General features: G+C 47.0%; 7 protein-coding genes across 7 annotated transcripts; 4 read left to right on the forward strand and 3 right to left on the reverse strand.

Annotated features, from left to right (window-relative positions):
* Positions 1-632: 632 nt before the first annotated feature.
* On the forward strand, positions 633-2,651 carry VFPPC_10937 (Zn2/Cys6 DNA-binding protein; the record flags this gene model as incomplete). Its single annotated transcript, XM_018289227.1, has 1 exon — positions 633-2,651. One exon carries the CDS (start codon positions 633-635, stop codon positions 2,649-2,651), a length of 2,019 nt encoding a protein of 672 aa, XP_018136828.1.
* Positions 2,652-2,767: 116 nt separating this feature from the next.
* On the reverse strand, positions 2,768-4,210 carry VFPPC_16943 (ALDH-like protein; the record flags this gene model as incomplete). The annotated part of the gene is made up of 1 exon (XM_018294695.1): positions 2,768-4,210. The coding sequence occupies one exon, from the start codon at positions 4,208-4,210 to the stop codon at positions 2,768-2,770; it is 1,443 nt and encodes a 480-aa protein (XP_018136829.1).
* Positions 4,211-4,837: 627 nt separating this feature from the next.
* Positions 4,838-6,499, forward strand: VFPPC_10939 (sugar transporter (hexose transporter); the record flags this gene model as incomplete). Its single annotated transcript, XM_018289228.1, has 3 exons — positions 4,838-4,996; positions 5,076-5,101; positions 5,164-6,499. The coding sequence occupies 3 exons, from the start codon at positions 4,838-4,840 to the stop codon at positions 6,497-6,499; spliced, it is 1,521 nt and encodes a 506-aa protein (XP_018136830.1).
* Positions 6,500-7,018: 519 nt separating this feature from the next.
* Positions 7,019-8,472, reverse strand: VFPPC_10940 (FAD binding domain-containing protein; the record flags this gene model as incomplete). The annotated part of the gene is made up of 4 exons (XM_018289229.1): positions 7,019-7,021; positions 7,152-7,825; positions 7,882-8,290; positions 8,362-8,472. 4 exons carry the CDS (start codon positions 8,470-8,472, stop codon positions 7,019-7,021), a joined length of 1,197 nt encoding a protein of 398 aa, XP_018136831.1.
* Positions 8,473-10,991: 2,519 nt separating this feature from the next.
* On the forward strand, positions 10,992-11,914 carry VFPPC_16944 (hypothetical protein; the record flags this gene model as incomplete). The annotated part of the gene is made up of 4 exons (XM_018294696.2): positions 10,992-11,193; positions 11,243-11,278; positions 11,344-11,564; positions 11,636-11,914. The coding sequence occupies 4 exons, from the start codon at positions 10,992-10,994 to the stop codon at positions 11,912-11,914; spliced, it is 738 nt and encodes a 245-aa protein (XP_018136832.2).
* A 1,960-nt stretch (positions 11,915-13,874) lies between these two features.
* On the forward strand, positions 13,875-14,862 carry VFPPC_14855 (hypothetical protein; the record flags this gene model as incomplete). The annotated part of the gene is made up of 4 exons (XM_018292623.1): positions 13,875-14,115; positions 14,197-14,301; positions 14,361-14,488; positions 14,548-14,862. The coding sequence occupies 4 exons, from the start codon at positions 13,875-13,877 to the stop codon at positions 14,860-14,862; spliced, it is 789 nt and encodes a 262-aa protein (XP_018136833.1).
* Positions 14,863-15,530: 668 nt separating this feature from the next.
* VFPPC_10942 (xenobiotic compound monooxygenase, DszA family) lies at positions 15,531-17,095 on the reverse strand (the record flags this gene model as incomplete). Its single annotated transcript, XM_018289230.1, has 3 exons — positions 15,531-16,431; positions 16,486-16,826; positions 16,883-17,095. 3 exons carry the CDS (start codon positions 17,093-17,095, stop codon positions 15,531-15,533), a joined length of 1,455 nt encoding a protein of 484 aa, XP_018136834.1.
* Between the last annotated feature and the right edge of the window lie 536 nt (positions 17,096-17,631).

The following is a 17,631-nucleotide window of genomic DNA, read 5'->3' on the forward strand; positions in this document are numbered from 1 at the left end:
CGAATTATGATGGTGTCGCATCGAGCCAGTTGACGGGTTGGGTTTTGAGGTTGGCATTGATCACAACTGCCTTGGCACAAGGACCTTGAACAGGCGGATGCCAGCAGAATAGGCTAAATGCCACTTGACTTTTGGTGGCTGCACGCTTGCAACCTGAATTGTCAAGATTGGACGTTGAAGCCCACATGGAAGGGTTGGTCAGCTTGACCCCAGTGCCATCATTGAACCTTGAATCTGCTTCGATGTTGACCAGTTGAATTACGATTCCCCGGTCTCCGGCCAAACCTCAAGCGGACTTGACTGGACCTGACTTTACCAATTCAAATGTTGACGCTTAAACGCTGGACCACATGCGGACTTGACACATGCATACGGGGATGCGCAACAGACATCTAATATAACCTGGTTAATATCGGTGTGGCCATCTCGACCTTGCCATTGAAGCTTTTTATTCCCATTGGAAACTCATCATCAGTTCCTGCACATATACACGTCAAGTCGATGCGTCCCCGCGTCTGCCGTCTCATGTGTCGCATCACAGACGAGACACCATCGGCCTTGACACCTAGCCTCATCAAATTCCTCTCGCCAACCCTCTTTGATTCTGCAATCCTTAAACTTTTGCCATCTAGATGGCAACGGCTCCATCCGATGCGAACGGCGGGTCCGACCTTCGTGAAGGGGCCTGTTCGACTTGCCGACGCAAGAAGCAGAAATGCTCCCGCGAAGACCCATGTCGAACTTGCATCTCAAGCGGCTCTGAATGCATCTACGAGGAGGCTCAGCGCCGTGGCAGCAAACCAGGTTATATAGACGCTCTCACTAAACGCATGGACACTCTTGAGGCGCTGGTCTTGGGACAATCACTCTTGCTTGGACCGGCCATCACTCCCGTCGCCGACGGCGCATCCGACGACCCCCCTGGCTTGGATGAGATGCTTCAATCTGTTCGACAACGGCTACTTCAGCGGAGAAACAAGAGGCGACGAGCTCATACCCCCTCAAACTGCTCATCACCGTCGGGAACATCTGTCGTGGTCACACAAAGTCACGTAAAACCGCGCGATGGTAACATGAACCCTGCTGACACCCTTGGCCCGGCGACGATGCCCATGATGGCAAACTCACCCAAGGTTTCTGTCCCACCGCTACATATGATGCGAGAACTCGTCAACATTTACTTTGACCGTATACACCCTTGGATACCTATTTTACACCGGCCAAATATCGAGGCAACATTGGAAACTCAAGATGCAAGTCTTCCCGACATTGTGCTATTAGCCATGACTGCAGTGAGCATCCGATTCTACGCCTGCGATCATCAAACCCAAGAACTGTACAGCCGCCGATGCCATGACGCCGTTGTCCTTGCGTGTATGGACCGTTTCTCGGTAGAGACGCTGCAAGCAAGTATAATTCTTGCCTTTAACACAATTGGTAGCGGTAAAGGGCCAACAAGTTGGTCCATTGTCTCTTCAGCAACTCGGATCGTGGAGCAGCTAGGACTAGCGGTCGAAGAGGAGGGGAATTCACAGAACAAGCTCCTTAATCGAATAGGTTTTCTGCCACCAGCCAGGAACTTGACTGAAAGAGAATCTTTCCGCAGAATATTCTGGTGTATCTTCCTCCTGGATCGATTTTGCTCAGTCGCCACTGGATGGAACACCGGGTTATCCATCGACCACATCAAGAGGCGTCTTCCTGTCGAGGGGTGTTTCTGGAGAGACCATGTGAACAAAACCGCCAAGTTCTTTGACATTGACAACAACCAAATTGAACCTGATGTCGATGTCGATGCAATAGGCGGTTTGGCATATCTCATCGAGGCATCTGAATGCTTGAATCGAGTTGCATCATTTCTCCTCCAAGAATCCGTCGACCTTTCGAGCAGCGACAGCTTGCGACACTGGTTTGAAAAGTTTCAATCGCTGGATGCCATGCTTGTACGGTGGAAAACCTTTCTTCCCGCCCGATGGCAGGTCGCTGGCATTGACGCCACTGGCAAAATGGATGAAAATCTGACACTCGCACATATAACCCATAATACCAGCGTCATATTCTTACACCAGGTTATGGCATATCCGGACGCCGTGTTGCGTAGCCGCCTGCCTACCGAGAATGCAGCCAAGACTTGCATCATGGCTGCTGGAGAGGTCGCAACCATTGCCGCCAAGTTTATTGCCAACACCACGGTGGTTATACCACCCACAATGAGCTTCTGCTTGTTCATTGCTGCTCGGGCTCTGCTAGCCGATTCTAACCATTCAAATACGCCTGTGGATGTCAACTTCGAGATCCTACTCCAAGCTCTTCGCGAGGGCTCTTCTCGGTGGGTTGGCCCTGACGCGCCGGCTGGACGAGATAACTTGGCTGGCCAATTTGCAGATAGACTCGACGCTGCCTGGAAATCCCGATCCCCCGTCAATATTCGCACCGTCGCCTTCGAGGAAGATCGCAATACTACGTTTCCAATATCTTTTGCAAGCCCTCCGATACCGGATATTTTTCGCGATGCTTCCGCTAACCTCACATCCATGTTTGGCACCACTGTCTCCGAGCCATACAACGTCCCCGGCATGGACTTCCAAACCTTCGATCGAATATTTACTTGGACAGATGAAATGATTGACAATAGCCTTGATGTAGCATGAAAGTGCTTTAAATGCTATCTGACCTTTATGCGAGTCCACACAGTTACCTAGCAGCTACACAGCCAAAGACACAAAGGGCTTCTCTGTAATCATACACTTCTATTAATCATACACTACTAAAGCTTCAGAGTCACCGACTTCACTTCGTAGTAAGATTCTAAACCCATACGACCGTTTTCTCTACCTGTACCTGACTCCTTCCAGCCGCCAAATGGCATGTCATAAGGGCCTGCTTCGCTGCTACAATTCACCGTGATCATGCCTGCTTCAAATGCTTTTACTAGCCGAAACGCGCGTGACACGTCTCGTGTGAAAACTGTGCCGTGAAGACCGTAGTTTGTGTCATTAGACTCTTCGATTACCTCCTCTTCGGTGTCAAACTGCTGGATGGCCACGACCGGCCCAAAGACTTCTGTCTTCATAATGTTTGCGCTTTTCGGTACTTGGACAAAGATGGTAGGCTGAATGTAAAAGCCCTTGTCCTTGGCTCGGCGGCCGCCAGACACCAAGGAAGCACCATCTGTCTTTGCCTCGTCAATGAGTTTGAGAATGTTGTCGAATTGCGCTTTGTCGACTTGGGGTCCAAAGTTTGTCGATTCAACGCATGGATCACCCGCTGCTACGTCGATGAATTTGGGTTTGAACAAGTCTACAAACTGCGAAAAGACTCCCTTTTGAACGTATATGCGCGAGTTAGAGACACAAATCTGCCCAGAGTTAAACTGTATGCTTGCGGCAACAGACTCAGCCGCCTTGTCCAAGTCTGCGTCGTCGAAGATGATGGCCGGATTTTTGCCTCCAGTCTCAACGCAAACTCTCTTCATATTGCTCTTTGCAGCTGCCTCCATGACCATCTTCGCGGCACGAGTCGAACCCGTAAATGAGATTTTGCGAACATTCATATGGCTGGATAACGCATGACCGGCGGAATGACCAAAGCCAGACAACACGTTGATGACTCCGGGCGGGAAGCCAGCTTCGGATGCCAAAGCTGCCAACTTCAACGACGTCAGAGGGGCCTTCTCAGAAGACTTGAGGACGATGGTGTTTCCCGTTACCACACACGGAATCACCTTGCCACACCACATGATGATGGGCACGTTCCATGGGATGATTGCTGCGCAAACACCAAAGGGCTGTCGCAGAGTAAAGGTGACAAATCCAGGCGTGTTCAAACTTGTTTCTCCATGGATATCGTGTGCCAACCCTGTTGCATGTTTTATGCCGTCGATGGCGCCTGATATGCATGGCAAATATGCAGATACCGGTATTCCCATGTTTGAGGCCTCAAGTCGTGCAATCTCATTTCTGTCTCTGTCAATGAGTTCAGCCAATTTGAGGCACTTTTCTGCTCTTTCAAACACAGACAGATCCCTCCATGCCGGAAATGCCTGCTGCGCTGCGGCCACTGCGAGGTCCACATCCTGGGAGTCGGCCTCGTGGACGTCGACAATTTTCTCTTCGGTTGCAGGATTAACCGTTGGAAAAGTTTTGCCATTCTTGCCCGAGACCCATTCTCCATTGATATGAAGACGAGTCTCGATATGTCCAATTGCCATTTTTGCCTTGGGGTGTGATGATTCCGGTAACGTGTGGTGGGCGTGGCGTTTTGAATCACTGTGTAGACTGCTTTCTCGGCAAATAGCTGCTGCGGTACACAACACAGGATATGCCAAGTCTCTCCCTATACAGAATTGAAGCCCTTATATCCCAAGAAGTCACACAGTCCCATGCCCCTGGCGGCGACACGCGGGGATTGCTAGTGAGCAGTATGACCGGCGCATTCGGAGGCCGGTCCGGTGATATCGCCGGTCCCGCGCCACCGTCAAGATGCAAGCCAAATCTTGCCTGGTACCAGACCCTGCATGAGTGGGCCTGGGGATACCCCATGGGGACTTCGGGGCCAGACTATTGAGTTGTGACAGACTCAGCCGATACATGAACATCGAGTTCAGAAGGGTTATAAATGTCGTTATATCATTTTTGTTTCTGACTCTTTGCACAATCTCCATGGACATATCTCCTTGAGCAACGAGACATTGTACTCTGTGCATGTTGCCAACGTTGTCCAATATTTCTCAGTCATATTGGCTTTCACTACTTACGTGATGCGGAACGACGAAAAGTTGGGACAACCGTCCCCAAACAACACAGAGAATGGGCATAACCCTTCCTATACAAAAGACATGGACGATACCGTACATGTAACCCAGCTGTTGGAAGAGGCCACGCCCAAATTGTGGACGAAGCGCATGTTTCGTCTTTATGGCATCCTGTTGCTTGGATATCTTTGCATTGTTCTGCAGGGATACGATGGTTCCCTGATGGGTGCCATCAATGCAATGGTGAGAAAGAATGGAACATAGAACCTCCCTCGTCTAGACACCGCCAGATCGTATCGAGCTCAACTGACTCCTCCTCTAGCCGCAATATCAGCAGTTCTTTGGATTGTGAGTCACGCATATTCGTCTCCTTACACCCCACCTCACTCGCTGACCATTTGGGGATATAGGAAATCTGCTGGATCGTCCACAGGGTTGGTTTTCGCCATATTCAATATTGGAAGTCTCTCTGCTCTCCCGTTTGCAGGGCCAATCAATGACTACTGCGGCCGACGATGGGGGATAATGGTGGGATGCGGACTGGTACTCGTGGGAACGTGCATTCAAGCCCCAGCACTCAATTCACGAATGTTCCTTGGAGGTCGTTTCCTCTGTGGATTTGGTCAGGGCTTCGTCAACGTTTCTGCTCCAACCTTTGTTGCCGAAATGGCCCATCCCCATTGGCGTGGTCCGCTTTCTGGTTTGATGCAGACAAACTACTTTGTCGGGTCCATTATAGCTAGCTGGGTTACGTATGGGACAGCATTCATCAATGGAGAAGGGTCCTTCCGAATCCCACTGTGGCTCCAGATGGTCAGCTCGGGAATAGTCTTTTTTGGCATCATGTTCAGTCCCGAGACGCCTCGTTGGCTCATGGCCCACGGCAAAGCCACGCAGGCCGAGCAAGTTCTGGCAGAACTGCATGGTGAGGGCTCCGTCGACAACCCCTTTGTCAAGCTCCAAATGGCCGAAATGAACTCACAAATCGGCCATGACGGTTCTGATAAGCGTTGGTGGGACTACAGAGACTTATTCAACACTCACGCCGCCAGGAGACGCATGATATGTGTGGCGGGCATGTCATGGTTTGGCCAATATTCGGGTAATGCTCTCGTCAGCTACTACTTTCCCGTCATTGTAGCTCAGACCGGCATCACGAACCCGCACACTCAGCTGCTTCTCAATGCGCTGAACCCGGTTGTTTCTTGGTTTGCTGCAATTTCCGGCGCCATGCTTCTCGACAGAGTTGGACGCCGTCCCCTGCTTCTTGGCGGTGTATTTGGAATGGCAGTCTGCTTGACTGTAGTCACTGGGTGTACTAAGCTCTCTGTCGAGACAGCCAACAAAGCGGCGGGCAATGCGGGCATCTTCTTTATCTACTTGTTCAGTGTCATCTTTTCCATCGGACTGGTACCTCTTCTTCCCTTCTACATTGCGGAAACGCTTCCAACAGAGACCCGAGCCAAAGGCACAGCCGTTGGAGCCGTCGTCTCCTCCTCCGCATCTATCCTGGGACAATACACAAGTGCGGTTGCTATTGAGAAGATTGGGTACTACTACTACATTGTGTTTATCGTCTGGGACCTTATCGAGTGTTTAATAATCTACTTTTTCTTTGTGGAAACGAAGAACCGCACCCTGGAAGAGATGAATGAGATTTTTGCCTCCCCAAATCCGGTCAAAGCCTCCCTGAAGAAACGAAACACGGCCGAGGTGGTCCAGGAGACGATTAAGGGTGTTGACTAGGTCCGATGGCTTTATGGGACATAGCTAAATATTAAGAATCGTAACAGAGTTCACAGGCTAGGCCCTTTAGGGGAATCCCTCTGGGCGTAATACAATACTTATCTACATTTTGGCTGCCCTCACGTCAAGCTCCACCCAACACATTCTTGCGACTACCCCAATAGCGACCTCATCTAACCAGTATATGTACTTCGTCCGTGCGAAAGGTTTCCCTCGGTCCCTCAAGACGCGACCTAAAGCTCTTGTTTGATACCCAAGTTCTCAATATTATGATTCCGCATCCCTAACTTGTGATGTCCAACTTGAAGAACCTGGTAAAAGCCTTCTGGGTCGACCGAATCCCGCACTTGGTGCAGACGATCGAGGCTCTCTTTTCCGTATGTTAATAAAGGCTTTTGCTCATCATAAGCATGGCTTAGGAAAAGGAAGGGATGGTATGAATCCATCTTCTTAGCCATTTCTTTAACCCGTATTAACATTCGTTCCATAAATTGCCTTATTAGAGGAGTATCTTTCAGTCTACTCCAACGCAGACTGATGTTCATAACTATAACAAGCATTAGATAGATTGTGTTGCAAATTTGTGGAACGATTACCAACTTGTAAGTGGCCCGTCCGTCTCTTTCAAGCCAAGTGCGTTCCCCCCTCTTACTTGCATCTTCTTGATTGTTGCAGTTGTAAGCGGGTTATACACTAGGAGAACCTTGATTCCCTTAACGCCTCGAATCTTACTGGCTTCTTCCTGGAAAATCTCGGCGGTTTTCATATGAACCTGTGGGTTACCCTGGACAGTTATAGATCCGAAAATATTGTAGAAGCCAAATTCGTTCACCACGTCCATAACCTCTGCCATCTGAAGGGTTGTTCGTCTATACGCGTATTCTATAATAGGACGGATAACTTTCTGCTGAGTTGGGTTCTCATCTGACGGGAGCCTAGAGATCTCTGGTATGTCTGCAGCTAGGGCCACGATCCGATCCGAAAGGACAAACTCTCGTCGCGCGGCCGACCATCCAAGATTCGTCGCAATCATTTGTATTCCTGGGGGCATTTGATGGGAGAAACGGTCAAGCCTTTGGAACGCAACTTGCATGTCAACCATGTTCCAGCGCTGGAAGATGTGCGAAGATAGTCCTCGAGAAAAAACCTCCAGTGTAACACTAGTAACGATCCCAAAGTTTGGTCCACCGCCTCTAAGGGCCCAGAAAAGATCTGTGTTCGAAGTCTGACTAGCCCGGATAGCAGAGCTATTGGCAAGGACAACTTCGAATTCCAGCACATTATCACATATCCATCCACGGCTATGCGAGAAAAACGAGATTCCGCCTTGGGAAAGGACAGTTAACTTCCTGACTGGGTGTGGACGAGGTACAGAGACTTACCGCCTAAAATAGAGCCAACAACCCCAGTTAGGCTATTACGAGTTCCTACAGCTGACAGATTACGAGGATCTAATTCCCGATACACATCAGCCCATATGGCTCCTCCTCCCACATTGAGGGTAGGTGTGTCGCCTTGCACGAACTCGACTTTGTTCATGCGGCCCAAGTCAACCGTAACACCATCCCGGACATTTGACGCTTCTAGAAACGGCGATGTACCGCCGCCAAGTACGGCAAACTTGCAATTTTCTTTGCGCAAGACTGTGATTATATCTGAGATTTCTGGAGTGCTTGTAGGCTGCACTCTGCATCGTGGTATAACTTGAGACTGGAACAAGGACCAGAGGTTCTTTTTTGCGTCTTTCCCACGAAATGTGCGATCTGGGAGGATAGAGTAGATCTCTTCACACTATCGTTTATTGCATTTAGCTGACGGTCGGTCTCTCTTTGTTTCTCAATATGCTGCAAGCAGTCACTCACCGCTCTTATAGAACTGCTAGAGTTCTGGCCTTCCAATCCCGTTTGGTCAGCCGAAAGTATTTGAATAGTGGTAAGTAAGGAAATGATAGAGGAAGATACACTAAAAGGCATTTTTGTCAACCTAATTTATAGTCCTGGGACAAGAATTAGAGGAGCAATAGATGTCTAAGATATGGGATACCTTCGGCTACTTATTCTCAGTAAGATTGTAAATAACCCGTATGCGTTAATAGCGTGCATGCATATAAACGTGGCTTAACTAGATATTACGTATGTACGCATACTGCAGTCCGTAGAAAGCTTAACATGGTAAGCTTTCTCTGTCTTCTTTTAAACCCCAAGACAACAAGGTAACAAAAGGAGTTAGCCATTGCGTTAAGACTACTATACGATATACAAGTAGCGTTCTATAATTTATAGATTGGCATACGTTAAGGTCCCACGAGGAGCCATGCTAGTACTACTACGGAAGACATTAATTTACGTCTAATGCGCTATACTAACTGGTTAACTCATATCTACCCTTCTTTTGCTGGTAGCTCTACGCGTTTATCACGTCTTTGCATTCTAATTAGGCTAGCGAACAAATTCTACTCTCCATCTGCAAAAATAGTAGGACTACGATCATCTGTGGCACCGATTTTACTACTCTCGCCCTGGTGATAAGAGACGCCTTCAGCGAGCACTTGTTAGTTACTTCCAAGAGATACTAGATCAAAGTTAGGCGTACCGTAAACAGGGTGTGTTAGTATTCCAGGCTTCGAAGCATCAACGCGACGTTTGCGCGCCCACGAATTGATCAAGTCAAAATTAACGCACTCATGCTCCTGTGTGAAGTCTGCTCGGGGACGAGGACTATCCCGGGACCACTGAAGAGTGAATAGAGAGACATCTGCGCGGCACATTGTTGCCTGCCGCAAAATCTCAATGCAGTGGTCTGTTGTTACCTCTGTTAACAATTTTTGTATTGCATCAACAGTGGGAATAGTAAACCTACCAGAGTGTTGCCGGTTTAACCGCTCTTCTTCGGATGTCGCGTTTGGAAAGTAGTGTTCTTTCCACGTATATTGCCTGAGCCGTTTCTTCGCAGGACAAATATTATTAGACACTTTCTTGAACTTGGAATACAGAAGTTGTCAACTCACGATACAGTGCAACTCGTGAAAGACGCTCAATCCAGCAAAATAGAGCCCGTTCGTATTAGGTATTGGAATAGATCTTGATCCAATTCGTTCAAGGTCAGACCTCGGAACAGCAATGTTCATGTCTTGCATCTTTCAGCTAGAGGAACTCAAATACATTACATCGTCACTTACTGTCGAGAAGATCTGCCCATGCGCGTTCGAGTTTATCACTTGGTGGCCCATAGTAAGGACTGTCAATGATAAGTGTCGCATTAAAGCGTGTCGCTTGGTACTTGACGACACCTTGGGCGGGTGCTGTAATTAGGCTTGCTTCGTTAGCCCTCTCTAGTTTCATGGGTAACTAGTGACTTAGGTTCATAGTAGGAGAAAGAGGTGCTTTACAATAAATTGTATGATTCTTCCGGATAGCGAAGAAAACTGTAGTGTATAGACTAATAAAGAATACTTGAAGAACAAGAAAGCTAACGTAGCTAGGCTGCAGCTCGCGCGCCAGTATCCGAGAATGTATTGTATTTAAAGGCTTTTTTAATACAATTTTGGAGTCAGCTAAGAAAGGCTCATCCTCATGAGTGTTGTCATCGACGTCATGAGATAAGGACATTATGGATTCGAGAAGACAGTGATGGGTGTCGGTGCAGTTTGGTCGGAGGTTGGGCTGCGAAATGGCGGCTCTGTTAAGACCCTTAAGCTTAAGCTTTGGGATGGCGCGACGACCTGGATATCCTGCTCTGGCACGACTCAAGGTGAAGCCCGAGCGCGATTGGTGTCTGGGCGTAGTTGCGAGACATACTAGAAGTAGGTTAGATGCTCACACACTATTATGATGTGAATATCAACTATACAATACAGGCACTATATTGTACCTGTAAGTATTACAATGCGTCGTAATTCACAAATCGATATCACTTTTGCGTTATGTTCTTTGTCGCAGAATAGACGGCAAATTATCCTGCGACAACATCTCAAGGGACATTCCCCGCTTTTAGGAATGTGTCCGGCCAGCAAAAATGTGTTGACAAATTCGGCGACTGCCTCAACAAATGTGACACGTTACTTCTTAGTAGCCTATGGTTTAGTTACGATAAATCGCCTCTAGTTACAATCGTTTGTCATAAAGAGGTCTGGCCTCATTTGGACAGATGGTTAGTACTGGCACCTGTAGCGCAGACACAACAGCACCAGACTTTTCTGATATCATTGACCCCAGTTGCACTATCCACTATAGCAAACACAGTAGTGGAAGGTTTCATTCAAAACATTGGAAATGAATTGTCAGAAAATTGAACAGCTACGACGATTCTAGCACTCAGGCATCCGTAGACGGAGACTCGCAGATATCTGTAGCCAAAAGGGGAAAGCACCATGGAGTCACAATTGTCCATCTCGCAGAGTGTGGCATCCTGCCCACGATCATGACGACCTGCACAAGCAATACTGCCGTTGGATTCTCATCACACCTCAATCATTGCACCGAAACTAACAGATATGTCGACCGAATACATTCAAGTACGGCAGGATGATGAATATATCAACGGAGTTGCTCTTACCTGCCCACCACCAGCTGTCCAGAGGCGGAGCAGGGTTATGACAGTGCTACCATGGTCGCTGGTTGCTCTAGCTTTGGCGTTCTACACGCTAATTATCTTCTCAAAAGTCTTTTCAAAAACTTGCTGGCTATCTTCTGGTGGTAAGTGTAAATAATGCCAGGACTTCAAGTTTGGTAACTAATTATCTAGAAAATCCTCTTAACGCGCCTATCCAGTGGGAAGAGCGTAAGTGACCACAAGATTTCATACCACATCAAGTCATACAAGCAGCCCTTACAGTTATGGCTTAGGAACCTATTTAACAAATATCAAAACCGGCGTGTTTGACCCATATTCTACGGCGAATCCAAACGTTGAAGAAGCTTGGAAAGCACTTATCGACACACATATTACCACGATAACAGAAGAAGAGAAGCAAAACCTCCCGGGTCACAGGAACACTGCCAGAGCATACGGCAACGAGCCCGGTTATGCCGTTTTGATTGAAGTCTTCCACCAGCTACACTGTCTGGTAGGTGCCCGATCTAATCGTAATGTTATGTGAGAAGATAACTTGCACTAACTTACTGCTATAACAAACAGAACGCTATACGAAAGAGTTATTACAGTGGAAATAAAACTGACGATAATCGTGGTTTTAGCGAACCAGGGGGGCACTCAGACCATTGCTTTAGCTATTTGCTGCAAACCCTCCTTTGCCATGCAGATGTCGGCGTTATGACCACGATGTGGAATACTCGAGCGCATGTTTTTATGGCCGACTTCAACGTGACCAAGCAGTGCCGCAACTACGACTTGATCAAATCCTGGGCTCAGACTCGAAAGGCCAAGTTTAGTCCACCACCTAGAGTATCCATGTAATGCAGTACGGTGTATAGAGAACTATCGACGCGAGGCGCATATATAGACTTACGACATAATATAGCTACTTTAAAAATAGAGAAATAGCACTTATCATATGAGGATAAAGTAGCATTTTAAATTAAATTACATAAGACGTTAACTTGTATTAAGGTATTTACCTCGGTATTAAGTAAGAAACGTTAGCATAAGTACTATATTTCTGCTATTTTTGAAACTGTAAATTCACAAGCTAGCTGCATGTTGTGTTAAATCTAGTCGATTTAGTTTAGCCTACAGACGTACCAACTGTAAGGTTTATTAGACACTAAATAAAGTAAAACTAATAAAAATATACTGTATAATTGCATCTACGTAAATGCATGCTATGGGTTGTAGAACTCTAGGACAATATTTGCATGATATAATTTACGACAGATACAAGCTAGCTAAGATAGATCTCTGTGATGTCTAATAACTTTCCCACTTTAGTAAAGTCCCGACGTATAGTTTAAAGATCGAGCCTAGAAGATATAAGTAATGTAATGATAAAGCAGAGATGGACTGTCTTACAGCTCTAGCAGCTAGTATCATAGTAATTGTCTTGGTCGCGCTTGGCGCAGATGCCGGGCAAGGGAGCGGCTAAGGCTCCTAGAGCGAGAACGACAATAGCGACAATCTCAGCAGCAAGCATGTTGGAAAAAAGCGTAATAGAGTTTATAAAGTCTAGACTTCGAGTACCAAAAAGCAAAGACGTGAAAAGGTAAAGACGTGTAAGATTAGGGGGAAAGATTTAGCAACTTAAGCTAGAGGTAACAACGCTTATTTATTCTGGCGGCCAGCCAAGAGCCTATCTACTTGGAATACTCTAGAACGTCAGTTAAGAGTAATGTGAGGGGGTGAAGCAACTTGGGAGCCCTGCAAACAGAGTATCACGCGATCATCTTAAGGTACTTTATGGTACTTACAGTTCTAACACATGTCAACTATGTTGCAGTAGAAGGGAGACGATTTGTAATAACACCTATATTTTAAATTAATAAATTAAAGGAGATGTGACTTATCACGTTTCTAAAACGGAAATATTACACTAATGCCTAGCAGTGTGTGTATTGTGTTTTTTTTTCTCCCTTGCAGTCTATTATCTGTACTTGTTTAATAACTTTACCTTATTCCTATCTAATATATATATCACGTTTTACTATCGTAGAATATATAACTAACTAATATATATTCGCTTCTTAATAATAGTTAGCAAGGTTGTTAGACAGATAACGGTTAATACACTATTCTTCTTAGATAAAACTATAAATAGTTAGAAGAAAGTAGCTTTGCGAATTCTAGCAGAAAATTTTAACAATATAATGCAATAGCCACCAAACCTATTGTTTTCCCTCATAAGGTGACGCAAACTGAGACAGTAGGCCCACAGGTGGTACTATGTAGGCAATATACCAAAAGGTTAGTGGTGAAGAAATAGAAAAGCATAATCTCGGATACTCCAAACAGGCCTGTGGCATGCGCTCGCACTGATAACTCAGAAACTGTTTATGGAGCCCAGCTAATCCTAACCTGCTCTCACACGATAGCGGGCACATATAGCATGATTTGATGATAACTGAAGGTTACTACCGAAGTCCTTGATTCCTTACAAATGAGACCAACGGTGAGGACGCGCCTTTTCTGAGCTCGGGCTCCCTTCCCATGAGCTAGGGAGTGCTGCATCAATTATCCGAGCTCAACCTCGCGGCTCCCCTGCTCAGTCATGCCTGTGTGCAACACATGCAATTCAGCCGCCAACGGGGCAGCCAAAACAATACGGCGTGTCCAATGCATTGAGAAAATGGGAATAGTCTTCAGAACGTACCACTGGCACGGTTGATTGTAGTGTCTGTTTGTACCCAAACAAGCGGCTATATTTCCCGTATTTTAGGGTTCTACATGTTTATTATGCACCTGTTAACAGGTGGAAGACACTATCATGACTGACAAAGACAGTTACAGCTCTAGTTTATCCAGAGACGCAAGCGACGATAATAGTCAAGCTTGCTCAGAAGAATTGCCATTTATCCCGCTAGACTCACGGCCGCAACGCAAAGAAAGAAACTATATTCTTGTGCTATGTCTACTTGAGCTAATACAACTTGTTGTTTTTGGGCTGGCCTTTGGATTACGGAAGCCAACGGAAGGATGCCACAAACAATGGCCAGATGTGAACGGCTGTAAGTGACTCTCTTATTCCAAACACTAGGAGAAAGACACTTGTTTATTAAATTTGTTTGCAAACTAATCCTTCGCGACAGATTCTTCTTTATCCGCGTATAACAAGACGGTAACCTACAGCAACGATCTCCATCTAGTAGAGCCTTCCAATTTTGGCGACCACTTCTGGAATACGTTTATGCCGAGTAAGTACTCTACAGACGATAGCACAGAAGCCTTGCAAGCAGACTAAATTAGCTTCCAGATTCAGCTGTGGTCGCTATTGCGACGGACGTGGTGAAATCCCAAGGCATTCCTGAGTCTGCCGTATCTCCCACCAATTCAAACGTGATGCTCTACCAGATCGACGGTTTCCACGAACTACACTGCTTGGTACGTAAATATACCAGATCGCCTTCCGACGAGTGTAGATCACGTCTGACAGAATACAGTGGCGCCTTCGTAGACTTCTTATTGGTACCGCCACGCGAACGGATCATACGCATACGTTGCACTGTCTTAATTACATCAGGCAGACACTAATGTGCAATCTTGATCTGACGCTGGGAAGCACCACCGACTATGAGAACTATGGACTTCATGACAAGCGTGTCTGCCGAGACTACGAAGCAATTTTCGCGTGGACAGAACGTAACAGTTGGAAAGACTTTGAGCCGTATCAAGATATGAAGACGGAGCACCACAAGGCGAAGTTGAAGTCACTTAACGCTACTGTAGATCCGGACTACAAATCCCCATATGTCTAAATACATTGGGGACGTATTCACTTTCATGTAACTAGCCTGGGAATCTCGATTATAATAGCATCTAGCAGCCGCGTCTCTTTCAATGTGAAAGTATCCTTGAGATGCACAATTATGGCTGACGTTCCAAAGGCGGTCCAGAAAACAAAGTAAAGAGACACAACTATTGAAGCTATGGAACCGACGTACATGGATCGGGTTGGGGTGTATCTAGCTCGCTATACACTGACCTCATACACTTCAGTAGAATTGCCAGTATAAATGTGAGGCAGGGGGAAGAGTTCCAACGTGCGGGTAGAAAAGCCTTTGCCGCCCCTACCCCTCTTGATGTCGGCTCTGGTTTGGCTGAGGTGCAGCTTGGTTTGCTTCTATCCCCAGAAATGCCCGTACACGCAGCAAATCTCTGGACTACCTACACCGCGCGCCTTGAGCCGCTTATATACACAGCGTGGGGTGAGTGATCTAAAGGCCTTCCTTTAGATGTAAGCTCCTTAGGGCTTTATAATCCTTTTTAGTGCTTTACTATAGGCTACTGCGTGACATTTTGCAAGATCCAAAGGGAGCAGGTGAATGGGATAATAGTATATCGATTCAGGGGGATGAGCAACCGTCCAGTATGCTGCGAGGATTTATGGAGAATTGGTCTAAAGTGGCGAGACACCATACGTATTCTATTCTCGGTTAACAAGGTCTGGCTGTTCCCCCTCTTTCCAGTGATACTTGCTGGCTGGGTGATCTTGTCGGGGGATACTCTGTCCGGCCGTCCCGTACAAGTTCTCTCTATATGTCCCGCCATCCACGGCATAGTCTTCCCAAAACAGGCCACGCTGGCGCAGAACGGGCAGAAGCAGTTCAATGATGTCGTTAAACGTCCCTGGAAGAATGGCGTATGCCAAATTAAATCCATCCACATCGGCTTCCCTAACCCATCTCTCCATCTCGTCCGCAACTCGCTCAGCGGTGCCAACAACAGTGGCACCTAGCCCTCCAATTTTGATGTGATTTGCGACAGTATGTTTTGTCCACTTGGGCACCTCTGGCGTGGATTTAGACCAGGCTTCAACCGCTGAGCGTATGGCATTGGACTCAACATGGCGCAGTTCTTCATCGTCTCCGTACTTGGCGAGATCGATGCCCGTCCAACCGCCAAAGAGGGCCAAAGCACCGTCTTCCGAGCCGTAGCTAAGGAACTCGCGGTACTTTGATTCGGCCGCCTCTTGAGTTTTACCGAGGATTGGGCAAAACAGCGTCAAGAATTTTATGGAGTTGGGGTCGCGATTGAACAGGGTCCGCGCCTGCGTGCGAATGTCGGCAATGTTCTTGGCAATTGTGGAAGGACTATGCCCGGCAACGAATATTGCCTCAGCATTTTTGGCAGCAAAAGCTTTGCCGGCGCTGGATGTTCCTGCTTGAAGAATCAAGGGAGTACGTTGAGGCGATGGTTGGCAGATATGTGGCCCTGGAACGTTGAAATATTTCCCCGTGTGATTGATCGTTCGAACGAGTGAGGGATCCGTATACGTCTGGGTTTTCGGATTCAGTTTCACCGCATCGTCTCTCCATGAAGCCTGCCTGTGCATTCATTAGTTGTTTGCGAAGGAGGTTCGCATTTGTGTGCTCACTTACCATAGCTTGTAGGTCACGTCAACATACTCCTCCGCGATGGCATAGCGCTCATCATGAGGCGGTTGTTCTGTGAACCCCAGATTTCTGGCAGCAGAATCAAGATATCCGGTGACGATATTCCATCCCAAGCGACCGCCAGATAGGTGATCGACTGTGCTCAGCCGTCGAGCCAAGTGATACGGCTGCTCGTAGGTTGTTGCAACCGTGACTCCGAAGCCAATATTTTTGGTTGCCGCCGCCATGGCAGGGACAAGCGCAAGGGGTTCATTGACTGGCCACTGTGCTCCAGATACAACTGCCGGATCTGGGTTCTTTGGACCCTTGTAAACGTCATAGGATCCCTTGAAAGGTCCTGTTAGTGCGTATACCCATGCTGGGACACTATGGGAACACTCACCAATACGTCAGCTATGAAAATGCCATGGAACTTTCCCTCTTCAAGGAGCTTCGCAAGTTGCACCCAATGAGACACGTTATTGAAATTGTAAGATCGATCATCGGGGTGCTGCCATAGTCCCGGAGACTGGTGGCCACTGCACGATTCGACAAATGCGTTTATGATGAGCTTCTTCTTGCCCGAAGATGACGCATCATTATTCAAAGTTACCATACTTCCTATTGATGTTGATTTCAAATAAAATCGCCCCTTATATTGTATGTGTGACAAAGATTGAAGCTTCCGGGTTCTTCAATGTAACATTGGCGTAAACCAAAATGCTCGTTTCTGAACGGGATTAACGAGATTTTGTCAATACCACGAACCTGAGTCAAACTGAGAACACTCAGATTGACATTCAACACAATTTACTTAAATAGCAAGTGCCTGTTGCCTTTAGTGATAGATTGCTTGACTTCACCATGTGTGGCCGAACCGATTGCGCAATCCATCGGAACCACCACGCCATTACTACGGCGCTCACGCAATACCAACCCACCAGCAGTGAAGTCATAGTTTCAGTATCTGATTCTCATTGCCAATTGCACATATCCTTACCGCATCTACGTTTAGGCTCTATAGGTCGGAGACTAAAGCACAGCAAACGAAAATATGTCGCAGCTCAAGAAGGCTCTAGTGTCGGCAATGGACTGCCGAATGCAACATGCATCATCATGTGTTTCATGGTCGATATTGCGCAATTTGATCAA

Source organism: Pochonia chlamydosporia (genome assembly GCF_001653235.2).
Source record: "Pochonia chlamydosporia 170 chromosome Unknown PCv3seq00014, whole genome shotgun sequence".
Classification (NCBI taxonomy): Eukaryota; Fungi; Ascomycota; class Sordariomycetes; order Hypocreales; family Clavicipitaceae; genus Pochonia; species Pochonia chlamydosporia.